The sequence below is a fragment of the Quercus lobata genome, chromosome 6 (genome assembly GCF_001633185.2).
Source record: "Quercus lobata isolate SW786 chromosome 6, ValleyOak3.0 Primary Assembly, whole genome shotgun sequence".
Classification (NCBI taxonomy): Eukaryota; Viridiplantae; Streptophyta; class Magnoliopsida; order Fagales; family Fagaceae; genus Quercus; species Quercus lobata.
The window spans coordinates 51953377-51973988 of NC_044909.1; the positions used below are offsets into that span (position 1 = coordinate 51953377).

Consider the following 20612-nt stretch of genomic DNA (forward strand, 5'->3'; position numbering starts at 1 on the left):
ACCCATCCTATTTGCAATTGGACGAGAGTAGAAATGTGACCTCAAATCTACAAAGCTGAGAGTAGAAATGGGACCTCAAATCTACAAAGCTAAGAGTGCCAACCGCCAACACTAGAACTGATACTTGACAATTTCATGCCACATTCATAGAAGCACACCACCATCATGATCCCCAAGACATTAACAGCATTACCAAAATTTAAATACAGCCAAACAAAATGGGCATTCAAAACCAGAATCTATGGATTAATTTTTCATGAAAACAGAGTTATAAAATGATATTCACGGTCACAGAGCGTACATTTTGTGAAACAGCTCAAGTCTACAAAACTAGAACAAACATCTCTATTGCAAACACATCAAAAAAAAAAAAAACAAACAGAAAACCTTAGTTGCCTTTATATTTCGGGTCAGCCACCACGTAATGATACGCTATCACTAGTACGAAGATGAACACGCCAAGGAAATTGGCAAAGAAGCCGAGGTCCTGATCGTCGATCATCTGTAACAAAAACACGCAAAACATCACAATATCAATTTCTCCTTCTTGCTTAGTAAACAAGATCGATTAAAATTGAAAATTCCCAGTTAGGAAAAACTGACTCATGGCTACAAGATACCCAATTCATCACACATCCAAACAGAGAACAAGGACTTGAATTGAAATGGAGAACAAATTAAACTGTGATTTTTTTTTTTCTTTTGAATTAGATTGATCAGATTTCCCATTTACAAATTACCAATGTCAGCTCAGATAACCAGTTCCGGACCAAAAATCTTACCCCAAATACCAATTTGACTCCCAAAATTGATAAGCTAATACACAAAAACATATTCCAACTCATTCCAAAATTGATCAAAAATACCAATTGTTTTTCACAACCAGCCTGCCATACACAAAAACATATTCCAAATACTCATACAAATTATGCTCAATTACTCATTACTCAATCATGCAATTAGGTCCAGCAATGAGAAAGCCAATACAATTACTTAAAAAACCAAGAACAATTTTCATTTCAGAGGGAGAGTGGAGACAGGGAGTTACCGGCGGAGTGGCTGGCGGCAGCGAGGCGGTGAGCCGGTGACGGGTGAGAGAGAGAGACACGTCAGAGAGCCAGCACTCAGCAAAGCCGAAAGGCGAGAGAGAGACTGAGAGAGTTAAGGAGGAAGGTCCGAGAAAATAACAATTTTATAGTTAGGGAGTTAGCCGTGGGTTGTCCACAAAACGACGCCGTTTTCATGTTGTAGTTGTTGTTGTTGCTTTTTTTTTTTTGGGTAGCCCTTGAGATTTAGAAAAATGACACTCTATCCCAAACTTAAAGGGAAATTTTTTTTCCCTCTTGACATCTGATTTACCAAACTTTATTAAATTAATATTAGAAATGTTGTGTACTAACTTGCAATTTTCTTAAGAGCGGATTTCTAAAATTATCTTATTTCATTGTTAAAATTCATTGTTTTAAATTTTTTATTACAGTGTATTTTAAAATATTAAGTGTGAATTTTTCTTTTTCTTTTTTATTTTCTCAATGGGTTATGGGGACATTTTCCTTTGTAAGTGTTTTATAGTGTTTAATAAATATTGTATTTTTATAATAAATTTATTAATTATTTGTTTACTAGAACACTAGCATTAGAGAGTGTAAAACCCCCTAATTGCTATTTTAGCAACTAGACCCTTAAAAGCAAGTTCCATCTGAGTATGTAAACCCAAAAAATTATCCATCCTAACTACAGTAAGGTTGCATATTTGCAACCTTACTATTCATGAGGTTGTAAAGAAAATACTACTTTTCTAATCTTCCACACACTCTTTCTTCCTCTAACACACTTTCTCTCTCTTCTTACTTTTTATTTTTTTATTAGGTAATTTATATTATTTTATTAAGTTGCATGTAAAAATAAAAACTGAGATATTAGGTGTATTATTGGATGTGTTGGTAAAATAGATAAAGTAGTGTTTAAGAATGTAAAATATGTGTTTTTTTACATCCCCCAATGCTAAAAATTTAAAATTCTTACTTTTAAAATATTTCATTACTAATATAAACAATAAGGGGGAAGAGTGTTAAGTTTCTTCAAACTTTAAGGGAAGGGAGTGTTTTTCTCTTTCAGGTTTGGAGCTAAGTGTCATTTCTCCAAATTTCAAGAGAGGGGAGTGAAATTACCCTTTTTTTAACTAAGTGAAATGACACCGTTTTGTTTAAAAAATAAAAAGAAAAACTATGCTAAACGATTCCTTTATATATAAGGAAATTATGTTGGAAGATTGTGGTGGGCCTTTTTGTATCCTGGGTTGAACTGCTCCTGCTGTACTGTGGCCCAATAATTCTGGGATAGGAGAGTCGAGACTGGTTCAATTGGAACTCATCTTAAACCAGCTTGTGCGTAAGTTAGGACCCCTTGGCATAGATCTAGGTCACGTGCCCATGGCAGGAAATGCTGTCATAAAAATGTTATAGCAAGAGAAACGTAATATAGCAGGATAGTTAAAAATATTCTAACTAAAGTGCATGCTACTGACCAAAGGTGACGTCTAAACAATTTTTGCAAAAGGAAAACACGATAATATGAGTATGGCAGAAATAAATTAGTGACAAGAAAAATAATGTTAGTACTTTGGAAGGAAGGGGATTAGTTTGTCAAACTTGGCTCCTCAACAGATTTAAGTTTAAGAAGGTAACCAATCTCCAATATAGGTAATTTCACAGGGAATTCTGCCATAGAAATTACTTACTTTGGAAAATGGACCTAAGTGGCTTAATGTCAAATTCTTTAACTCGCTAAAGAATAGGCTATTGAGAGGGAGAGAAGTGAGCAGCCTATTGGTGCATGCTCTATCACTCTTCACTCCTGTTTTTTCTTCTCTAGTTTCTCTGTTTTTCAAAGTTTTCTCCTATTCTTCTTTGTCGCCGTTATTCCTCCTCTTTACTGTGCATAGTTAAAGCTTTTTTATACTACCTGCCGTGATAAGATTTACCATTTTACCCCTTAACTACTTTTAGCCTATTGAGGGTGTCCTTCCCAAATTGCCCATTAGTCTGCTAGCTGCCCAACCACCACCACTACCCTGTGCTGGCCGCACCATGCTTCATTCCTAGACAAAAGTAGTTTTTGTTTTGTTTTCTTGCTTCTCGTGGCATTCTCATCCGGATAAAGGTTGTGCTTCTCTCTTGTAAAGTTATGATTTACAACTATGTTTTATGTTGGTTTTATTCCATAACAAAAGGTGTTGTAATTACATTAATTTTGTTTTTTGTATTTTGTGGGATTTTATTATATTGGATTTAGTATTAAGTTAGTGAAGAATCGAGCATGAAATAAAGATTAGTGCAGTTTTGCGGCTAGCTAGCAAGAAGTTTGCGAGAAGAGTAGTCCACAAAAAGGCCATGTGAGAAGTATTTTGGAGTTTAGGAAGTTTTGGGGATTTGCCAAAAGAAACCAGTGAGGCTTGACGGATGCAATCAGGCGTATTGTGGGATTCAGAAAGTTAGAGAAGACATGACTTCGAGAAGTCTGTTGGTAGCGGGAGCTTGGAGGACTCAAGTACATGAGGTAGACTAGGCTTGGAGGGTCTTTTGTTTTTTTTGTACTCCAACTTTATTTTCTAGTAGATCGATTTCGACTTGGAGGTCGCGAAAAGGTTTTTCGTCGAGTTCTCCGATTTTCTCTTCGATAACACGTCTTGGTGTTATCTTGTATTTGCATCTCTTTTCTTTACTCTTTAAGCTTTATTTTTATCGTTGATAATGGATGAATATGGCTTAGGGTAGTGTTATCGGTTCTTTGTGCTTATTTACTCTTATTTCGCACTTAATCTAAATTAGAGTAAAAGCAATCTAGCAGTAATCTTTAATTGGGGGTTTGAACAAGCTCTTGTGTTTTAGCACAAATACTAGCTTTCATCTATTTTGGGTGATATGTCATCCTAGCAAGACATTTCCCTAAAAGACTTTGAGCGAGAACCCCAGAATAAGCTTCCTTCTTTTCCCCACTGTCAGACCATACCCTCTCTTATCTTTGACCCGCAACCCATCACCCCTGTATTGGCTGGGTACATGTGGGTTGTGACTAAGCCTTATGCATGCTCCACTCCCATATGAGTCCATGGCTTGTCTGGTGTTCACGTGTTTGCCATTGCCTACGAGTTTGTCTGGTCTTGCTACGCGTTTTGCTGCTCGTTTAACACTTTGTGGCGTGATGAGTAATTGAGTCTTCATTCCTTGTATCTTGTTCCTTCTTTGGGCTAGATATTGCTCGGGTATGGATCTTTTCTTCTTTAATTCGGTCCTTGTCTCCTTTTACTTCCGATTCGTGGGCCAACTAGTATTCCTGCCACACCACTGCATCATTTCTACCATGATAGCGTTTAACTTGTGTTTGCTGGGCCTTCTTTGGGTTTGCCATGTTAGTTCCATGTATTATTTTTTCCCTTAGTTTATGTTGCCCAGTACTCCTGTTGGGTTAATTCTCATATCATTTTAGGCATCCTTAGCCCATTTTATTTCTTTTGGCATCCTTGGCCCGTTTCATTCCTTGTGGCATCCTTGGCCCATCTCATTCTTTCTTACTTCTTTCATTCCCATGGGTTTTTGCTAAATCTTTTAGGTTTCCCCAGCCTAATTACCATATCCTTTACTTTTGGGTTTATTGGCCTTTGACCAATCTCATTTACTAATCCCTTCCTTTGGGCTTCTTCGGCCTGTCTTTGCTTGCTTTCCACTTCTTATGATTCTCATGAGTTTATTACTTCCTTATTTGGGGCTCCCTTGGGCCCATTTGCCTTTTTTGGGGCCTTTTTACTATTATGTGGGCCTGTGTACCATTATTCCTATCATTTGGGTTTAATGGTTTTTCTTACTTTGCTAATTCTTCTTTCTTCACCCCTTTTATATTGTTGGGTTTCTTCTTGTCATTGGGCCCTTTTGCCAAAATGGGCATTAACAAAGGCTAGCTAGCCAGAGAATGATTTGAGGAATGAAAAATGATTTTCCATCCTAAATACGTTATTATTTAAGGTTGGCATTCAGCCCAATTTAATTTGCATTGTCATGAAATAATTCATAAAGCACGTGCATGGCTTTGTGATAAAAGGGATTACATGTTACAAGCATCATTTATCATCATTGTTGTCAATCATGTATAATGCTATCATAAGATTCAGCACATTCATTATGTTAGATTCCTTTATAGAAAGCATATTTTTGGACTATGGTATTTCTATAAATAATAAGAATAGTGTGGAGATTACCACAAGTTTCTTTGTTATCTCTATAATTGTAAGTATTCCATAGTTTGGAAGTTATGGCTCACAATAAAAATAATTAGGCCAAATTTCAAATTGTAGCCTCTAACTTTGACCTGTTTTCAATTTAATTTTTTTAGTCCCTTAACTTTAATTTGTTTTCAATTTAGTCAGTTCGTCTAGTTTTGTCCAATCTTGCCAATAATTTTTGTATTTTTTAATTTCCAAAATGAAGCTATTTTTGAGGAGCTAATGGTGTAGATTGGACAGAGAAACTATACTGGAAACAAATAGAAGTTAAAGGACTAAAACAAAAACAAAAACAAAGAAAAAAACAAAAAACATTAAAGGACTGAATTGCAAAAGCGTTGAAATTAGAGGATGTAATTTGTAAATCAGCCAAAACATAATATTGGTAAATTGCTTGCGGTTGCAAAAATTTGAGATTGGCAAGTCAATTATCTGAGGTCTGAGACACCTTTAATTTGGATCCTAAATTTATTTTATACTTTTTTTTATAGAAAATTTTAACTTATGGTATCTATTCCTAATGATAACTCTTTTATCATCAGATTAAGACACTAATAAATTTTTGGTGTAGGCGGGGATTAAACTCCAAATCTTTTATTCAACCATCAGAGACTTTACCAGTTGAGTTCACTAGAACTCACATTTTATACTTAAGAAACCGTTCATATGCCTAGTTGATCTAAGTAACAAAAGGAGGGAGAAGACAAATAATAGTCACGTGCCTTTGGCACTTATGCCAGCTTGTTTGATGAAATTAAATAAGCCTTTGGTTGGATTGGTGTTTAAGATAGATCCTTCTAACATTGTTGATGAACCAATATGATTGGGCCATTATGATCTTTGCTTTGAAGATGACTAGAAATCCTGGTTACAGATAATGGTCAACGTTTAAATTCAAGAAACGCAAGGATGAAATATTTATCCAAAACGGGGGAATAAATGAAAGGGAAATGGCATTCATACAAGGATAAGACCCTAAAAATGTCTTTAGATCAATGCCATCTATACTTTATACACTTAAACAAATACAGCAAAACTTAAAAAATAAAAAATAACAAAGCTGATATCCAGACTAAACCATTGAAATCAACTGCTGGAGACATGCATGGTTTATGCCAGATGAGCTAACAATGACCTAGAGCAAAATCTAACCAGTCATTAACCTAAATGATAATAAAATATTATTTGGCAATTGGACCATACAACTTACATGAGATTGAGATGAGAGATAGTAGTAAAAACAATTCTAGAGACATGCCAAATCACATCCCTAATTTTAATTTTATAACTTATTGATTTGTGCAATTGTGAATAATTGACATTTTTTGCCTGCTAATAATTTGTGTGACCCACCATTTTTTGTCATTGCTCACAATTGCACAAGTCAATAAATTATGAAATTGGGCTTGCGATTGGGTGTCTTTAGGTTGGTTTTAGAGAGTGCATCCACAAAAAGAGAAAAAATAAACCTAGCAAGGAGACCAGAGCTGTAGACTTGAGAGTCCAAACATCTATAGTATTGTTGGTAGTAGTAATGTGAACATAAAGATTGGGGAAAATAAAAGACTACAACTTTATGTGCCACAATTTTGAGACAGCTCTAATGTTTTTGTTCTTTTTGAGAATGAAATGAATGCATACAAAAGCTAAGGAAGTGAAACAAGGCGAGAACTAGTTACCGCTGAATTATTTAGTACATAAAACCCCAAAACAGCAGCCAAGGAAGAGGAAAACATAACAAAATCAGGATCTTGGGACCTTCCCTGGCCGGCAAGGGCATTTGTAGTCCTATTCACCTCCCTAAAAGCATGCTTAACCTTATCATAAGTAATCCTCCATAATAGAGACATGCACTTATCCTCCAATGGCAAAAGGTATATATGAATGTTAACAGAACAATTCAGGAAAGAGACCACAGCCAAAGAATCAAGCTCACCAAAGGCATAACTCTAATGAGACAAAGTGAAATTGATAAAAAAAAAAAAAATAGTGAATTTATTGAAAGTAATAAATAGACACTCAAGTTTGCTTTAAAAAATAAAAAATAAATAATCGCTTACAATTTATCACATGAATACAATTTAGCGCGCCAGTGCAAAAAAATAATTCCAAATTGTAGATAAAATTTAGGGCAGGACAGAGTGAGGGAACGTTGGGTAGCTGGGCTGTCTTTTTCCGCTTCCCGGCGCATAGAAGTCTACCCCATTGGTCATGAGAAAGGGTGAGAGGCTCCACTTCTTTAAAAATTGTCATTTCCCTTGTCACTTTTTAGGGGCACAATTCTCCATACCTACGAGCTAAACCTGAAAAAGAGATAGAGAGATTCTCCATTATTCTGATTTCTGACTTACCAAACTCGTCTTTGGCATCTTTCTTTGCTAATCTTGACTTTCATCATAATATTATTATTATTGACTTAAGACTTGCACATTTCTTTTCCTATTGTAGTCTGTAGAACTAAAATATGGCATAAATTTCTTAAAAATTTTAATCATTCGTTGATAAATAATAATCTAGAATTTATTGCAAAATTTTAATAATTCTATGGTAGAATTACCAAGCCATAGTCTGTCAAGTACTTAGAATTCAGAATATTTATAGTGTTGGTTTCATGATATTTCAATAACTAAAATAAGGCATTTATAGTTTTGTGCAGTGAGAATATGTGTCACTTGTCTGATGTCTCCAACACAATGGCTATTTTGTGATGGAAAAAAAAAATAGCAGTCTTTTATAGGCTATGTCAATACTGGTTCAGCAGGTGGTAAGAATTTATCATTGCTGTTGCAGTTAAAATTATTTAGTTATCCTTATTTCTTTTTTTCCTTATTTTTTTAATTTTTAAAATTTTCACATTACAAGCAAAGCCAAGAAATATGACAGGACGACTAAAGACCCAAAAAGAAAAAGAAGTTAAAAAAAAAAAAAAAAAAAGTTGTCCTCGTGACCACAGTTCAAGTGTCAAGGTTTTAGCAGGTTTTTTATTATATATATATATATATATATATTTATTTTTCTGTGTAGTCTCGACTTTAGCAGTTAATAGACAATTGAGGGTCCAAATCTTTGTCCATGCGTCTAGACTTAGCTATGGTACTCCACAAAAAGACGAGTAATTCTGCAGAGATATACAAAAATTTTCTTAACATTTTCTCGAGTAAGTTAGTGCAAGTCTCTACAGGTTTACATTTTTAGAGGAAAAGTGTCAAATCCACACCCATTTTTATGATAAGTTATGGTTAAAATATATTACTTTCACATCTTGCAGAACAAGAATTTTATTTTGTATTAATTACAATTATATAATATTTTAAAAATTATGAGAAAAATATATATAAAAGTTTATTGTATGGCCAAACTATAGTATTAAAATTAAGATTGATGTTAATAGGCACTCTATAGTATCCATTATAAAGTAATTTTAGGTTAAATCATTTTGTTTTATCTCAGATTTTTAATTAACTTTATAAGATGTAAAGTCGATAAAATTAAATTATTAAATTTAACTTATCACTTAGTAATATTTTAAGTCACTTTATTAATTTATACTAATTTTTTATTACATGAACTCCACAATAAATCACCCTTAACTCTTGGATGAACATAAATGCCATTAACATTTACTTAAAATTAAAACCAATAATGTGCTCTCTCTTTTCCATTGGAGTTTGGTGAAATCTTTTTCTCTGAATAAAAATTTGCAATTCGTAAAATAAATAATAAATAAAAAAGTGTTAGCAATCAAAATCAACTTTTTCCTAGTAATAATTGAGTAATTGTAGAATGATTGTGAAATTAACTGTGGTGATGGAGAACCTATATTATGTTTCGGTAATATTAATTTAGTATTTATTTTGATATTTTTTATCTAATAAATAAGTGATATTTATTTCAAAAAATCATATCAACTACTTTAATAAATTAATCATAATTTTTTATACTATTAAAAAGATAAATTAATTATTTATTGAGATAGTTTAATGTAAATTTTTGAAATAAGTGTCATTAATTTATTGGATAAAAAATATCAAAATAAATACTGAATTGCTATTATCCAAACATGACATGAGTGCTCACTGTACATCTGCTGTGTGATGTACACAATGAGCTCACTAGATTCTCATCTGATTCTGATGGCACCAACTACAAAATTTTTTTTGCCAAGGTCAAGGTTATGCAAATGCCAATATTGTAATACATGCTGTCCTGTGGCAAAAAAACACAAGGGCAATTATGACTTTGGGCAGACCTAAGCCCCACTAAATCCCCTGTTTTACTGTTTCCTTCTTTATTACTGACAAACCAAACCAGCAATGATCAACCTCAAATTCCATTTATGTTTCCACGTTAACTTTTTTTTCTTCTTCTTTTTATCCTTTATAAGGTTCACTAGTCTCACACTCTTACTTCAGCGCGTGGTAGCACCCTCATAACCTGAATTGACATTTTTTTTGGCTTTTTTTTTTCAATTGAAGATATCCGAATCTCTTCGAGTTCGAGTATTATTCATCCGTGTGTATAATCAATGTCCTACATGCACTATATAATTATAATGAAGAAGCTCTTAGAAGGTTTTTGAACTCTGAGTCTCATGAATCTTGTGGGAGGTTAAGAAACTACTAGGTTACATGAAGTCACACTTGTTTATCGTGTATTGTAACAACAAATATTCTCGTGACATCGAAATTATTCCACTTTAAAAAGTCATCTTATTCTAAAAGCCTTTTAACTAAGTAGCATAACTTATTTTCCTTTATTAGGAAAATCAAAATTTGAATATTTCATTTTTTATTATTGTAACTATTAAATTACAGAAAACAGAAAGTCTACTTATTTCTTAAAATTACTTTTGTTCCACTCGCAAGTAAATATGATAATAGTAAATAGATTGGCCAAACGCACATTTGACTAATTTATGAATATTTAAACTTTAATTTCTCTATATAAGAAAAAACATAAATCTCCTAAAAAAGAGAGAGAAATGTATGACACTTCTGATAAAGAAAATGTTTATTAATTACACATTTTGGTCTTCAACTTTTGTCTCATGTTTCAAATTGGTTCTCAACCTTTCAAATGTTTTAAATTAGTCATTAACTTTTTAAATGTGCGTTAAAAAGGTTCTCCTCAACTGTTGTGAATTGGTGAATGAAAAGGTATAATCCTGGAAAATGAAAACATTAAAAACCAAGTATTAATGCTGATGCGAAGCCCAGGTGATAGTTTTTGTATATATATATATATATATATATTTTTTTTTTAATAAAAAAAAGTCATCAGTTGTTGTGACTTGTAAGAAGATGAACACGTTAAGGGCATTTTTGACACCAACATTGAGTTAACAAAAAAGAACATAACAACCATCATCAACTAGCACTAGAGTTCTAGATTAGCATTTGTGTTTGATTTTGGTAATTATTTGCCAAGTCATTTTTATCGACCAGTAAACGATGGAGAACTATTTGACATACATTTAAGAAGTTAAGAACTAAACCAAAATATTTGAAAGAATAGAGATCATTTTCAAAATATGTGACAAAATTAAAGACCAAATATGTAATTAAATCCTAGAAAAACATAAACCTTAGCACACACGTTGCATAGATCAAAGAGGAATTTGATTTCATGGTACACTTCACTAGTGTTTCGACGCTCCAACACCGCGTGAAGCAATTCATTCCAGAGATACCATATTTGCATTAAACAGTGAATCTGGGCCCAAACATTCTCTCTCTCTTTCTCTCCCTCTCTTGCTTTGAGCCTGAGAGTGAGTGATAGAGAGAGAGAGGCTTTTTTATTTTGACTCCTCAGTCATCACCTACCTATTTCTTCTAGGCTATCTGACACCAGACTCACCACCACCAAAATCTCTGCTAAAATCTAGCAAAATATGTTTGCCTAGGCCTCTCCATGTTTCAAGACTTTTGGGTCCATGGAGCACTGAGTCACTGACCAATCCTCTTTTTCATATTGCAAAAGAAATGTTGAGCTAGTCTCTGATAAAATCCTGTTGCAAAAGAAATGTTGAGTACTAAAAAAGCAATTTGGTTTGAGTGTATGACTGGCCTTGAAGCTTTTTTTTAAGAACCAATATTTACACCTAATTAGTTTTTGTCTCATCTCTGACAAACCCATCTGTCTTCTATGATGTCTTTCTCATCTCACCAAAGGCATAGCTATACTTCAATCAGTTAACAACATAATGTGATTCTCTACAACTTTCCCAAAACCACCTTTCTGCAATTCTGCCACATTAACTCGCACTCGAAACCTCCATATTTTGGCAGAACCCACCCTTTGTTTCAGAAACAACAAAAAAAAAACCAAACCACTTGCTCTTAATTTGTGCCAAAAGAGTTAAACACATTATTGGGTACTCTAAAGTCTTGCCAAAACATAAACTTTCTGCCACAACACACAAAACCTTCATCTTTTCTTTTGGCAGAACCTGCCTTTGTTTCATAAACAACAAAAAACTAATAAACCACTAGCTGTTTGTGCCAAAAGAGTTATACACATTATTGGGCACTCAAAACTCTTACCAAAACACAAAACTTCTTGAGTTTTTAGATAGAGATGGGTTGTGTTGTGTCTAGGAAAGATGAAGAAGACGATGTTGTGTCTATCTGTAAAGACAGAAAACGCCTCATAAAATTGGCGGTGGAGAGGAGGTATGCTCTTGCAGATGCACAGTGCAAGTATAATCACTCGCTTTGTGCTGTATCAGCAGCTATAAGGCTGTTTGTTGCTCGGCATTCAGGTTCATCTTCTTCATTTCTCATCACTTTTCCTTCTTCTTCTGAGACTACTGAGACCCTTATCTCCAACCCCATGTTCCTTCAACAAAGACCATCTGAACCCACCCATGAAACCATTTCATGTCCCACCTCAGATTCTACAGCTTTTTTGGACTCTACTATTAAGATAGTAAGTGAAAAACAAGACCAAGAAGATATTGGTGACAATGAGGTTGAGGATGAAGAAGAAGAAGACGGAGATGTGGTTTGTGAGCATTTTTTCGATGAGGTGGCTCAGCCAGTGGCAGGTGTACACAAAGATTCTGGTTGGGATTTCTTCAGTCTGTTTGATGGAGTGAGAACACAAGTGGAGAATGAGTTTAGTTCTGAGGAGGATCTGAGGGTGGTGAGAGAGGAAGAAGGGATTCCAGAGTTGGAAGAGGATGGAGAAAGAGGAATGATGAGTGAGAGAAAGGTTGAGGATTTGAATAATGATGAAGTAGATCATGAGGAGGGTGGTGAGGTTGAGTCTCTGACAGAAGGGGACGATGTTAATGTGAGCCAAGAGGAGCACAAAAGTTTTAGAGTGATTGATACACCCACTGATGGGAGGGAATTGTTGGAGGCATTGAAGGATGTTGAAGACCATTTTATCAGAGCTTATGATTCTGGTTTGGAAGTTTCTAGGATGCTGGAGACCAATAGAGTTCCAGTGCTGTCTGGTTTGGAGGAAATAAAAGGTTGGTTCTTTTCTCTCCTCCTTTTTTTTATTTTTTTTATTTTTATTTTATTTTTAAATTTCCTCTCAATGTTATAATTTATAATTTCTTGTGATTCGTACATGCTTGCCGTAGTTCTATGTGTGCATATATATGGTTAAATTAGAGGAAATTAGTTACGTTTGCTTCCATGGAATGCAAATTGAGGAATAAAATGTCTTGGTGCCTGATTTTGATGCACAGGGTTATGTGTCATTGGCGGTTGTAAGATGTGACATTGTAGGCTATTTTATTTTTTATTGAAGAAATTGTGTAATGTGGGAAGTAGATTAAGTATATTCTGCCAATTTCAAAGAATCATCCCAAAGGAGTAGGAACTCACTTTCCAGTTTCCATCTTGTAGGAATGCATACAAAGAATGTATGCCCTTGTGGTGACAGATATAATTGAAGTCATCAAATTCCATTTCCTTGAATTGAATTTCCAAAAACCAAACCATTCTTGGACCTGAAAATTTGAACTGTCTTTCCCTACTTATCAAAAAAATGAAAATTTGAACTGTCTTTCTTAAACATTTTTTTTTCTTAATGCCATTTGTCATGGTGTTCCATACAGATTTTGCCTTTTTATTATTAAATTACTGACAATCATTATCTTTGTCATGTGTTGGACATTGCTCATTCACCAACTTTCATCGTATCTTAGTTACTTCATCTATTCATCCATGAAATTTGGGTGCAGAGAGCTCAACTAAGCTCATTCGGTCAATTACATTGAATCGATCCACCTCATCTCGGTCTTCCTCATGTAAAAGTCTCCTCTCATGTAGCTCCAAAAGTTCTTCAACATGGACAGAATTAAAGAGTGATTTATTTGATGACTATGGAGGAATGGAATCTGGAAGCCATTCGCTAACACTAGAAAGGTTATATGCTTGGGAGAAGAAACTCTACGAGGAGGTGAAGGTAAATCTCATTCATACGCTTTCTTATGATTTCCTCCCAGTTTCTTATTGCTTTGTTAGTCTCTTTTACCACTTGTTTGCAGTATTTTCATTCTCTGCTAAAAAAAGGAGAGACATGGGACACTCTTTGTACCATCATTATATAGATATCGGTGATTAAAATAGATAGCTAGTCATTAGGGAACCTTTTATCTGTTTTCTTGTTTTCTTTTACCTATCTACTGTCTTCTTTAATGAACCACTCTTCTTTTATTATTTTTTGTTATTTTTCCTTTTTTTAGGCTTGGTAATTTACTCTTGAACCTCCCACTGGTTCTAACTAGCCTAAAGGTCATTGGCTAACGACACTGTCAATCTCTGCTTCTTATGCCTTCAATATGTTTTTGAACATTATTTGAAGGCAAACCTTTCTTTTCTCTTTTGCGTGTGTCACTTTTTCCAGTTAAAGTATTTATATGCTGTAGCAATGGACAAACTGAATCCAAATATGACTTGGAAATTTAGGTCAAACAACTTGTTTAAGACTAGAAAATCTTTGTTTCTGAAGGGAAAAAACAAATGAGGCAGATTTATGGTGTCATGAATGTGACCCTTGGGAGTAAAAACATGTTTCTTTGATTGGCTGAAACAGAGTTTTGAAAGCAGGGGAGGTCAGCTGTCAATTCTGCAAAGCTTTCAACTAGGTTTTTTGAAGTAAAACTAATTACTGAAGTTCCATTAAAGAATGTGAACAGCCATTTTCTTTCATCTGGGATGCAGATTTTGCAACCAGAAAGCTATCAATTTTTTCCTGCTGCACTTTGCCTGTGTCTGTGCTTAGTGTCATATTTTGTTCAAAGCTAGTCCCAAGCCCAAAAAAGGGAGAAGGGTTCCGGTAGGATGACAGCTAGCGTAAAATTTAGTCACTCCATTATAAATGGATCCACGACAGATACTTTTTGTGGACACTTAGTAATGACTAAACATTGTTTCATTACCTACTTTCTTGAACATGTTTTAAATCAAATTATCAGGCTGGAGATGAGAACAAGAAAATTTATGAGCGAAAATGCTCTAATTTGAGGAACCAGAATGCCAGAGAAGATGGAATCTGCTCTGGGGACAAGACAAGAGTTGAAGTAAAAGACTTGCATGCAAGGATCTTGGTTGCAATACGAAGTGCAGAATCAATCTCCCAAAGAATCGAAAAACTGAGAGACGAAGAGTTGCAGCCACAACTTTTAGAGCTAATAAATGGGTAAGAAAGTTGATGACAGAAATTTGTGGGTTAGATTAAAGAAGCTTGAAATTTCAAATTTTGTGATAACCTCCAATTCCGCCACTTCTGCAGCCTAATGCAACACTGGAAGATAATGGTGGAATCATATGAAACTCAAAACCGAATCATGTGTGAGGTTAAATCTTTCAACTGTCCTGCCTATGGAAAATTTTGCATAGACTCTCACCATCTTGCAACCCTTCAGCTCGAAGCAGAAGTTCAAAATTGGCGCACTTGCTTTACTGCATATGTTTCTGCTCAGAAGGCATATATTGAAGCTCTTGATGGTTGGCTATCCAAGTTCATTGCCCCTGAAGAGGAATTATACTCCAGAGGCAGGTCTTCAGTCCCACGGCCTATTTTCAGTGGGCCACCGTTGCTTGTAATCTGTCGTAATTGGTTAGCTTTCCTGGAGAAGTTGCCAGAAAAAGCAGTGACTCATACCATGAAAAGCTTTGAGAAGGATATTCGAGCTTTGTGGGTTCAACAAGGAGAGGAACAGCACCAGAAAAGGAAGGTTGATGGACTTGCCAGCGAACTTGACAGGAAGGTCCTGGCATTCCAGCGGGCAGAGAGCAGAATTCTTGAATCAAAGCTTCATGAGCATGAATCACAGGCAAATGTACGTAGTCGGATTGAATACTTGACAGAGAAGAAAGCCATGTTGGATATGTTTAGGAAGAGGCTAGACATGGAGAAAGAAAAGCACCATAATAGCTTGCAAGTTACGCAGCATGTCACTGTAAATGGATTTCCAACTGGATTTTCTTCTGTTTTCGAGTCCTTGCTTGGGTTTTCAAAGGCTTCTGAGAAAATGTATGCTGATCTTTTGGCATTCGGCAAAAATGCAAAGGTCTTAGATGAAGAGGTGAGCAAATAACTTAGTATACAACGAAGAGGAATGGACTTTGAGCACTGGAGTTAAAAGTCAACAGTGTGTAAAGAAAGCTGGAAAATGGTTTCGAGGATGTTAGTATTGTTAATTGTCAAAATGTATATTTGGTTAGGCTCTGGAGATGCAAGAATGAGTTAGTACCATTTTCTCCAAAAATAGTAAATTCACAACTAATAATGGCAACTTCTATTATCTTGTATATTTGTCGCAAACTTGTACAAATTAAATTCACCTTTTCCTAAAATCTAAATTTACTGCTCCCATGCACCAAAATTGTAATAGCACAAGAGGTAAGCATCTCAATTCCCAACCCTTTCTTAAAACATAAGAGCAATTCACTTCAATTGTCTCATAACTATTTGATAAACGGCAAGGTGCTTCTCTAACACTCAAAACACATAAGCTAAGGAACTCGATTGGCATAGGTGCTATTGAGGCTGATCATACACTCATGTTTTTCCTGTGTTGAGAGAGAGAGCTTAAACCATGACAAACTCAACTGAGGTCTTCTTCTGTATGATCACGTATTCCCTTTTAAGTTTTTCTTATCAAAATCGACAATAATACTATTTTCCTCTAAACACCTTAAGCTAGTGCTTCGAAAGGAGTAGCTTTCCATCTCTACATGAAATCTCTGAAATCCAACACCATTTAAGCTGACAAAGCTTTGAGAATAATCGTTATCCATTGATTCACAAGGTGCGTTGCTGCCACTTGATATTAGAGCAGCGCTCGAGGGCTGTTTGCTTAAAAAGTTGTCAACTGAATGCAGGGCCTCCCCTTCTAGTTCTTGCCACACCTGGTTCATTGTAGGACGCTGTTTGGGTACTTTCACAGAACATCTTAGGCCTAGTTGTGCCATCTTCAGCATTATCTCCATGTTGCATGGCTCTGATAGAAGATTAACATCTAAAATTTCTTCAACGCTGCCTTTCTCTAAGCTAGGCCTTGCCTGCATGCAATTTGTTCATTAGACACAATCCCCATTTTATTTGAACTTGGAACTAGCTATTAGGGTTGAGACCTTAATGAATGTTTCCGTTTAGTAGCCCTTATTTGCTTAAAGGCGAGACAAAAAATTACTTAAGTAAACAGACTAGTTTTGAAAAAATAAGCTGGCTTATTTGCTTAAAGTTACTTTTTGCTCGCCTTTAAGCAAACAAGCGTGGTCAAACACACATTAATTAATTGAAATTTTGAATTATATGAGATTACCTTAAATTGTCAAGAAAATCACAATCCTAATCTTCTATTAGGTACTTTCAAAATACATTTGATTTAGTACTCAACACCAATAAAAATATGTCATCACAATAAAATAATAGTACATAAACTCGAGAAGTAATGTGAAAATGTTAATTTTATGTATTAGATGACTTTTGTTATTGGTTTAGAGTAACACCTTAATGATTTTTTTTTTTAATTTAAAATTTATGAACAAATAGGTGCTTCGATTACTTATCCATTCAACGACATGATAATTAGACAGCCTTCCATTAGAGTAAATTGCAGGTCGTGCAGTCACAAGTTGCAACAATATGACACCAAAGCTATAGACATCACTGAATGGGGTCAAATGGAGACTCATACAATAAGCCGGATCAAGGTATCCTGGTGTTCCTTTAATTTGGCTACTCACATGTGTTTTGTCCTCAGTAGGCCCCATCTTCACTAACCCAAAATCCGAAACCTTAGCTTTGAACTCATCTCCTACTAGTATGTTACTTGGTTTTATGTCACGGTGGATTATGCTAGGCTGAAACCCTTCATGCAAATGAGGAATGCCTGCAAAATTTTCAACCAACTTAATTTACACCATTTTTTTCTTTGTTTTCGATTTTTACAATTATTACAAATTTTATTATATAAATTAATGCATTTTTAATGTTAAAAAAATCAGAAATTTATTTATTTTTGTTGACGTGCTACCAATGACATTTATTATCAATAACATTTGTTATCATGCCAGTTTATAATCATTTTAGTCTAATGAGGACTGCACCTTTAGCTGCTCCAATGGTTATGTTTATTCTCTGCCTCCAAGTTAAGCTCCTCCCTCTCTTTACTACATGGTATTAGTATATGAAGTCAACTAAGATAAACATATTTAGGAATGTTAACATGTAGCAATGCATGCCCTTCAACATACCCGTAATGTACTCAAGCATAGAACCATTTGGAACGTACTCATAAACTAATAATTTTGCACCTTTTGGTCCTGTTCAAGGCATAAATTAAGCTTTCAAAATAAAGAAGGGGCAATATTTGGGTATAATTTTGTACATGGACAGCCTAATTTGATATGTATTTACAATTTCGATACAATTTTACTTGATTATATTTTTCATTCTTTCTTTTTGTGAATATTACTTGAACTGTCATTGCTCCATCTTTAGTATATAATCAGCATGGCTTACTTTTTGGGTGATACTGTATCTACGTACCTGGTTCTTCACAATATCCCACCAGACTTACAAGGTTCTTGTGCTTTACTTTTGAAAGTAGCATCACTTCTGATCAAGAAACCACAACAAATAATCAACTAGTATAAAGACATAAAAAAAAAAAATAAATAACAATAATTTTCTTTTGCCAGGCTATAAAGACAACATGTTGTAATTGAGTACAATTAGTAGCGGATAAATGAAATTGATATAGCACCAATCACAACTTACCACCATAACAAGTTATGAAAAAATTGTGAAATAGTCTTAAGCATTGTTCTCATTAAACACAATAATTACATGCCTTAATTTTCTGGGATGGAAGAAATTGAAACTTTTTCATATATTTTTGAACAAACATGTGTGAATTGAAACTTAGTTACCATTTCTGAATTCTTCAACGCTTTGGTAAGAATCAGCAAGGGGTCTCTTAATAGCTAGTGTTCCTTCTACATCGAAGTCCCCCTTGTAGACATTCCCAAATGCACCTGAACCCGGCAAGCAATCTTGGCTGAAATTGTTGGTAGCCTCCTCTAGCTCCACCAACTGGAAGCGCCGCAACAATATATTCTCGAATTTCAAGCTCCCTAATCATCATTTTCCCAACTCAGAACTGAGATTTATAAGCAAAAAGAATTCACAAAGAATTTGAAGCACAAAAAGTCACTAACCTTTCTTCTTGTAACGTTGCTTGAGAATTGGAAAGAGTTTTCTTTTGCATAAGTAGCAAAATAAGGCAACCACCAATATACTTAAAATTGGTGGTGCTGAAACTGAAGCTACTTCAAGAAATTGTCTAATTGCCATTACAAAATTTGATAGTGTCCTGAAAGAGAAAGCGTCGTGAACCTGTATGTTGGGTTGTTTTTTTCACTTTTGTTCCATTTTCACTTGTATGAAATATTTGCTTCAATGAAGAGAAAGATAGTAGGAAATGTTAAGCAGAGGACATTGTAGTTTGATAAAGATTAACGAACAATGCCGGCTGTATATTTATTTTCAAAGTTAGCTAGTATATGTTTTCAGAGTCGTTTACCATGTCATTTGTGACTTAGTCTTCTTTCTTGGGACGGCACATAGGCCAAGAGAACATGTACATGTACAACTATACATTTACGTAAATTCATGCATGTATACTTTGTTTGCCCGAGAAGGCATTGAATCCCCATGCTTGTCTAGTGATTCATATGTGAAATAGAACTTATAAAAACGAAAAAAGAAAAAGAAAAAAGTGAAATAGGATAAAATACATACGGGTCTAGTTTAGTCAGTTGCTCTTTTTTTATTATTATTATTATATATATATATATATATTTTGTGTGTAATATAAAAGGATTTATATTTCTTTATTTTTAGGTTAAAAAGTGCAAACTATACCACTAAAGTTTAAGGGTTTTTGAATTTTATACCCTAAAGTTCTAAAATTTGAATTTTATCCCTTAAAGTTATACTTAATTTATATTAGCATCTTTTCATAAGTTCTTTTGTTGATGTGTCTGTTAATTAAGTGCCACGTAAGCTGATGGTGTATTAATTAATCCAATTGAAACGTGGCATGTGGATTTACCTATTCCACTTCAGACAAAATTGCCTAAAATGTTTTAAATAATTAAAATAAAAACTTTTTAGAAATATAAGAAATCAAAGTCTAAAACCAAAAATAAAATAATTCAATTTTTTTTTCTTAAACATTTTCTAGGGACCTAAACAAACAAAAAAATTTCTCAAATTTTGCCAAGAAACCATGCTAAGAAAGATCATAAGCAGAAATGACAAAGAAAAACTAGAAATAGAGGAAGGTAAATACATTTTAGCAAATATATTTGTGTAATAGAAGAGAAGAACGAAACACAATTGTAAGGGCAAGTTTTGGTTCCTAGGCCCAAAAAGTAAAAGGACTAAGGGTTCGTTTGGATACAGCTGAAAACTGAAAATTGAAAATACTGTAGCAAAATAATTTTTAAATGTGTAAATAATACCATGAGATCCATTTTTAATGAAAAAGTTACTGAAAAGTGATGTTTGTGGGTCCCGTGAACAGTGCACATGTGCACTATTCATGCAGAAAGTCAACATTCACGACTTAAAAAAAAAAAAAAAAACCTGAAAACACAAAGGCAAAACGCAAATCATCTGGATCCAAACGCCACCTAAGACCCAACGAGCCCAACACAATGAATTCATAGAGAGTGGGTTGGAAATTAGACTTCAATAAGTTGGACAACAATCATAGTAGGTTAAAGATGACAAGAAAACAAAGATAAACAAATTTTGTGCAGGGAAAATCTTCCTCGTTAAAGTTTGAGGAGAGTAGTTC

General features: G+C 34.4%; 3 protein-coding genes across 3 annotated transcripts; 1 reads left to right on the top strand and 2 right to left on the bottom strand.

Moving 5' to 3' along the window:
• Positions 1 to 225: 225 nt before the first annotated feature.
• LOC115950608 (dolichyl-diphosphooligosaccharide--protein glycosyltransferase subunit 4A-like) lies at positions 226 to 1156 on the bottom strand. Its single transcript, XM_031067815.1, has 2 exons — positions 1049 to 1156; positions 226 to 502 (listed from the first exon to the last, which is right to left on the bottom strand). The coding sequence occupies exon 2, from the start codon at positions 500 to 502 to the stop codon at positions 389 to 391; it is 114 nt and encodes a 37-aa protein (XP_030923675.1). The 5' UTR covers positions 1049 to 1156; the 3' UTR covers positions 226 to 388.
• Positions 1157 to 11019: 9863 nt separating this feature from the next.
• Positions 11020 to 16050, top strand: LOC115995382 (nitrate regulatory gene2 protein-like). Its single transcript, XM_031119934.1, has 4 exons — positions 11020 to 12755; positions 13476 to 13699; positions 14712 to 14935; positions 15029 to 16050. Exons 1-4 carry the CDS (start codon positions 11855 to 11857, stop codon positions 15834 to 15836), a joined length of 2157 nt encoding a protein of 718 aa, XP_030975794.1. The 5' UTR covers positions 11020 to 11854; the 3' UTR covers positions 15837 to 16050.
• Positions 16051 to 16371: 321 nt separating this feature from the next.
• LOC115950473 (putative leucine-rich repeat receptor-like serine/threonine-protein kinase At3g53590) lies at positions 16372 to 19102 on the bottom strand. Its single transcript, XM_031067668.1, has 6 exons — positions 18967 to 19102; positions 18679 to 18882; positions 18001 to 18069; positions 17854 to 17916; positions 17315 to 17636; positions 16372 to 16804 (listed from the first exon to the last, which is right to left on the bottom strand). Exons 1-6 carry the CDS (start codon positions 19100 to 19102, stop codon positions 16372 to 16374), a joined length of 1227 nt encoding a protein of 408 aa, XP_030923528.1.
• Positions 19103 to 20612: the final 1510 nt, after the last annotated feature.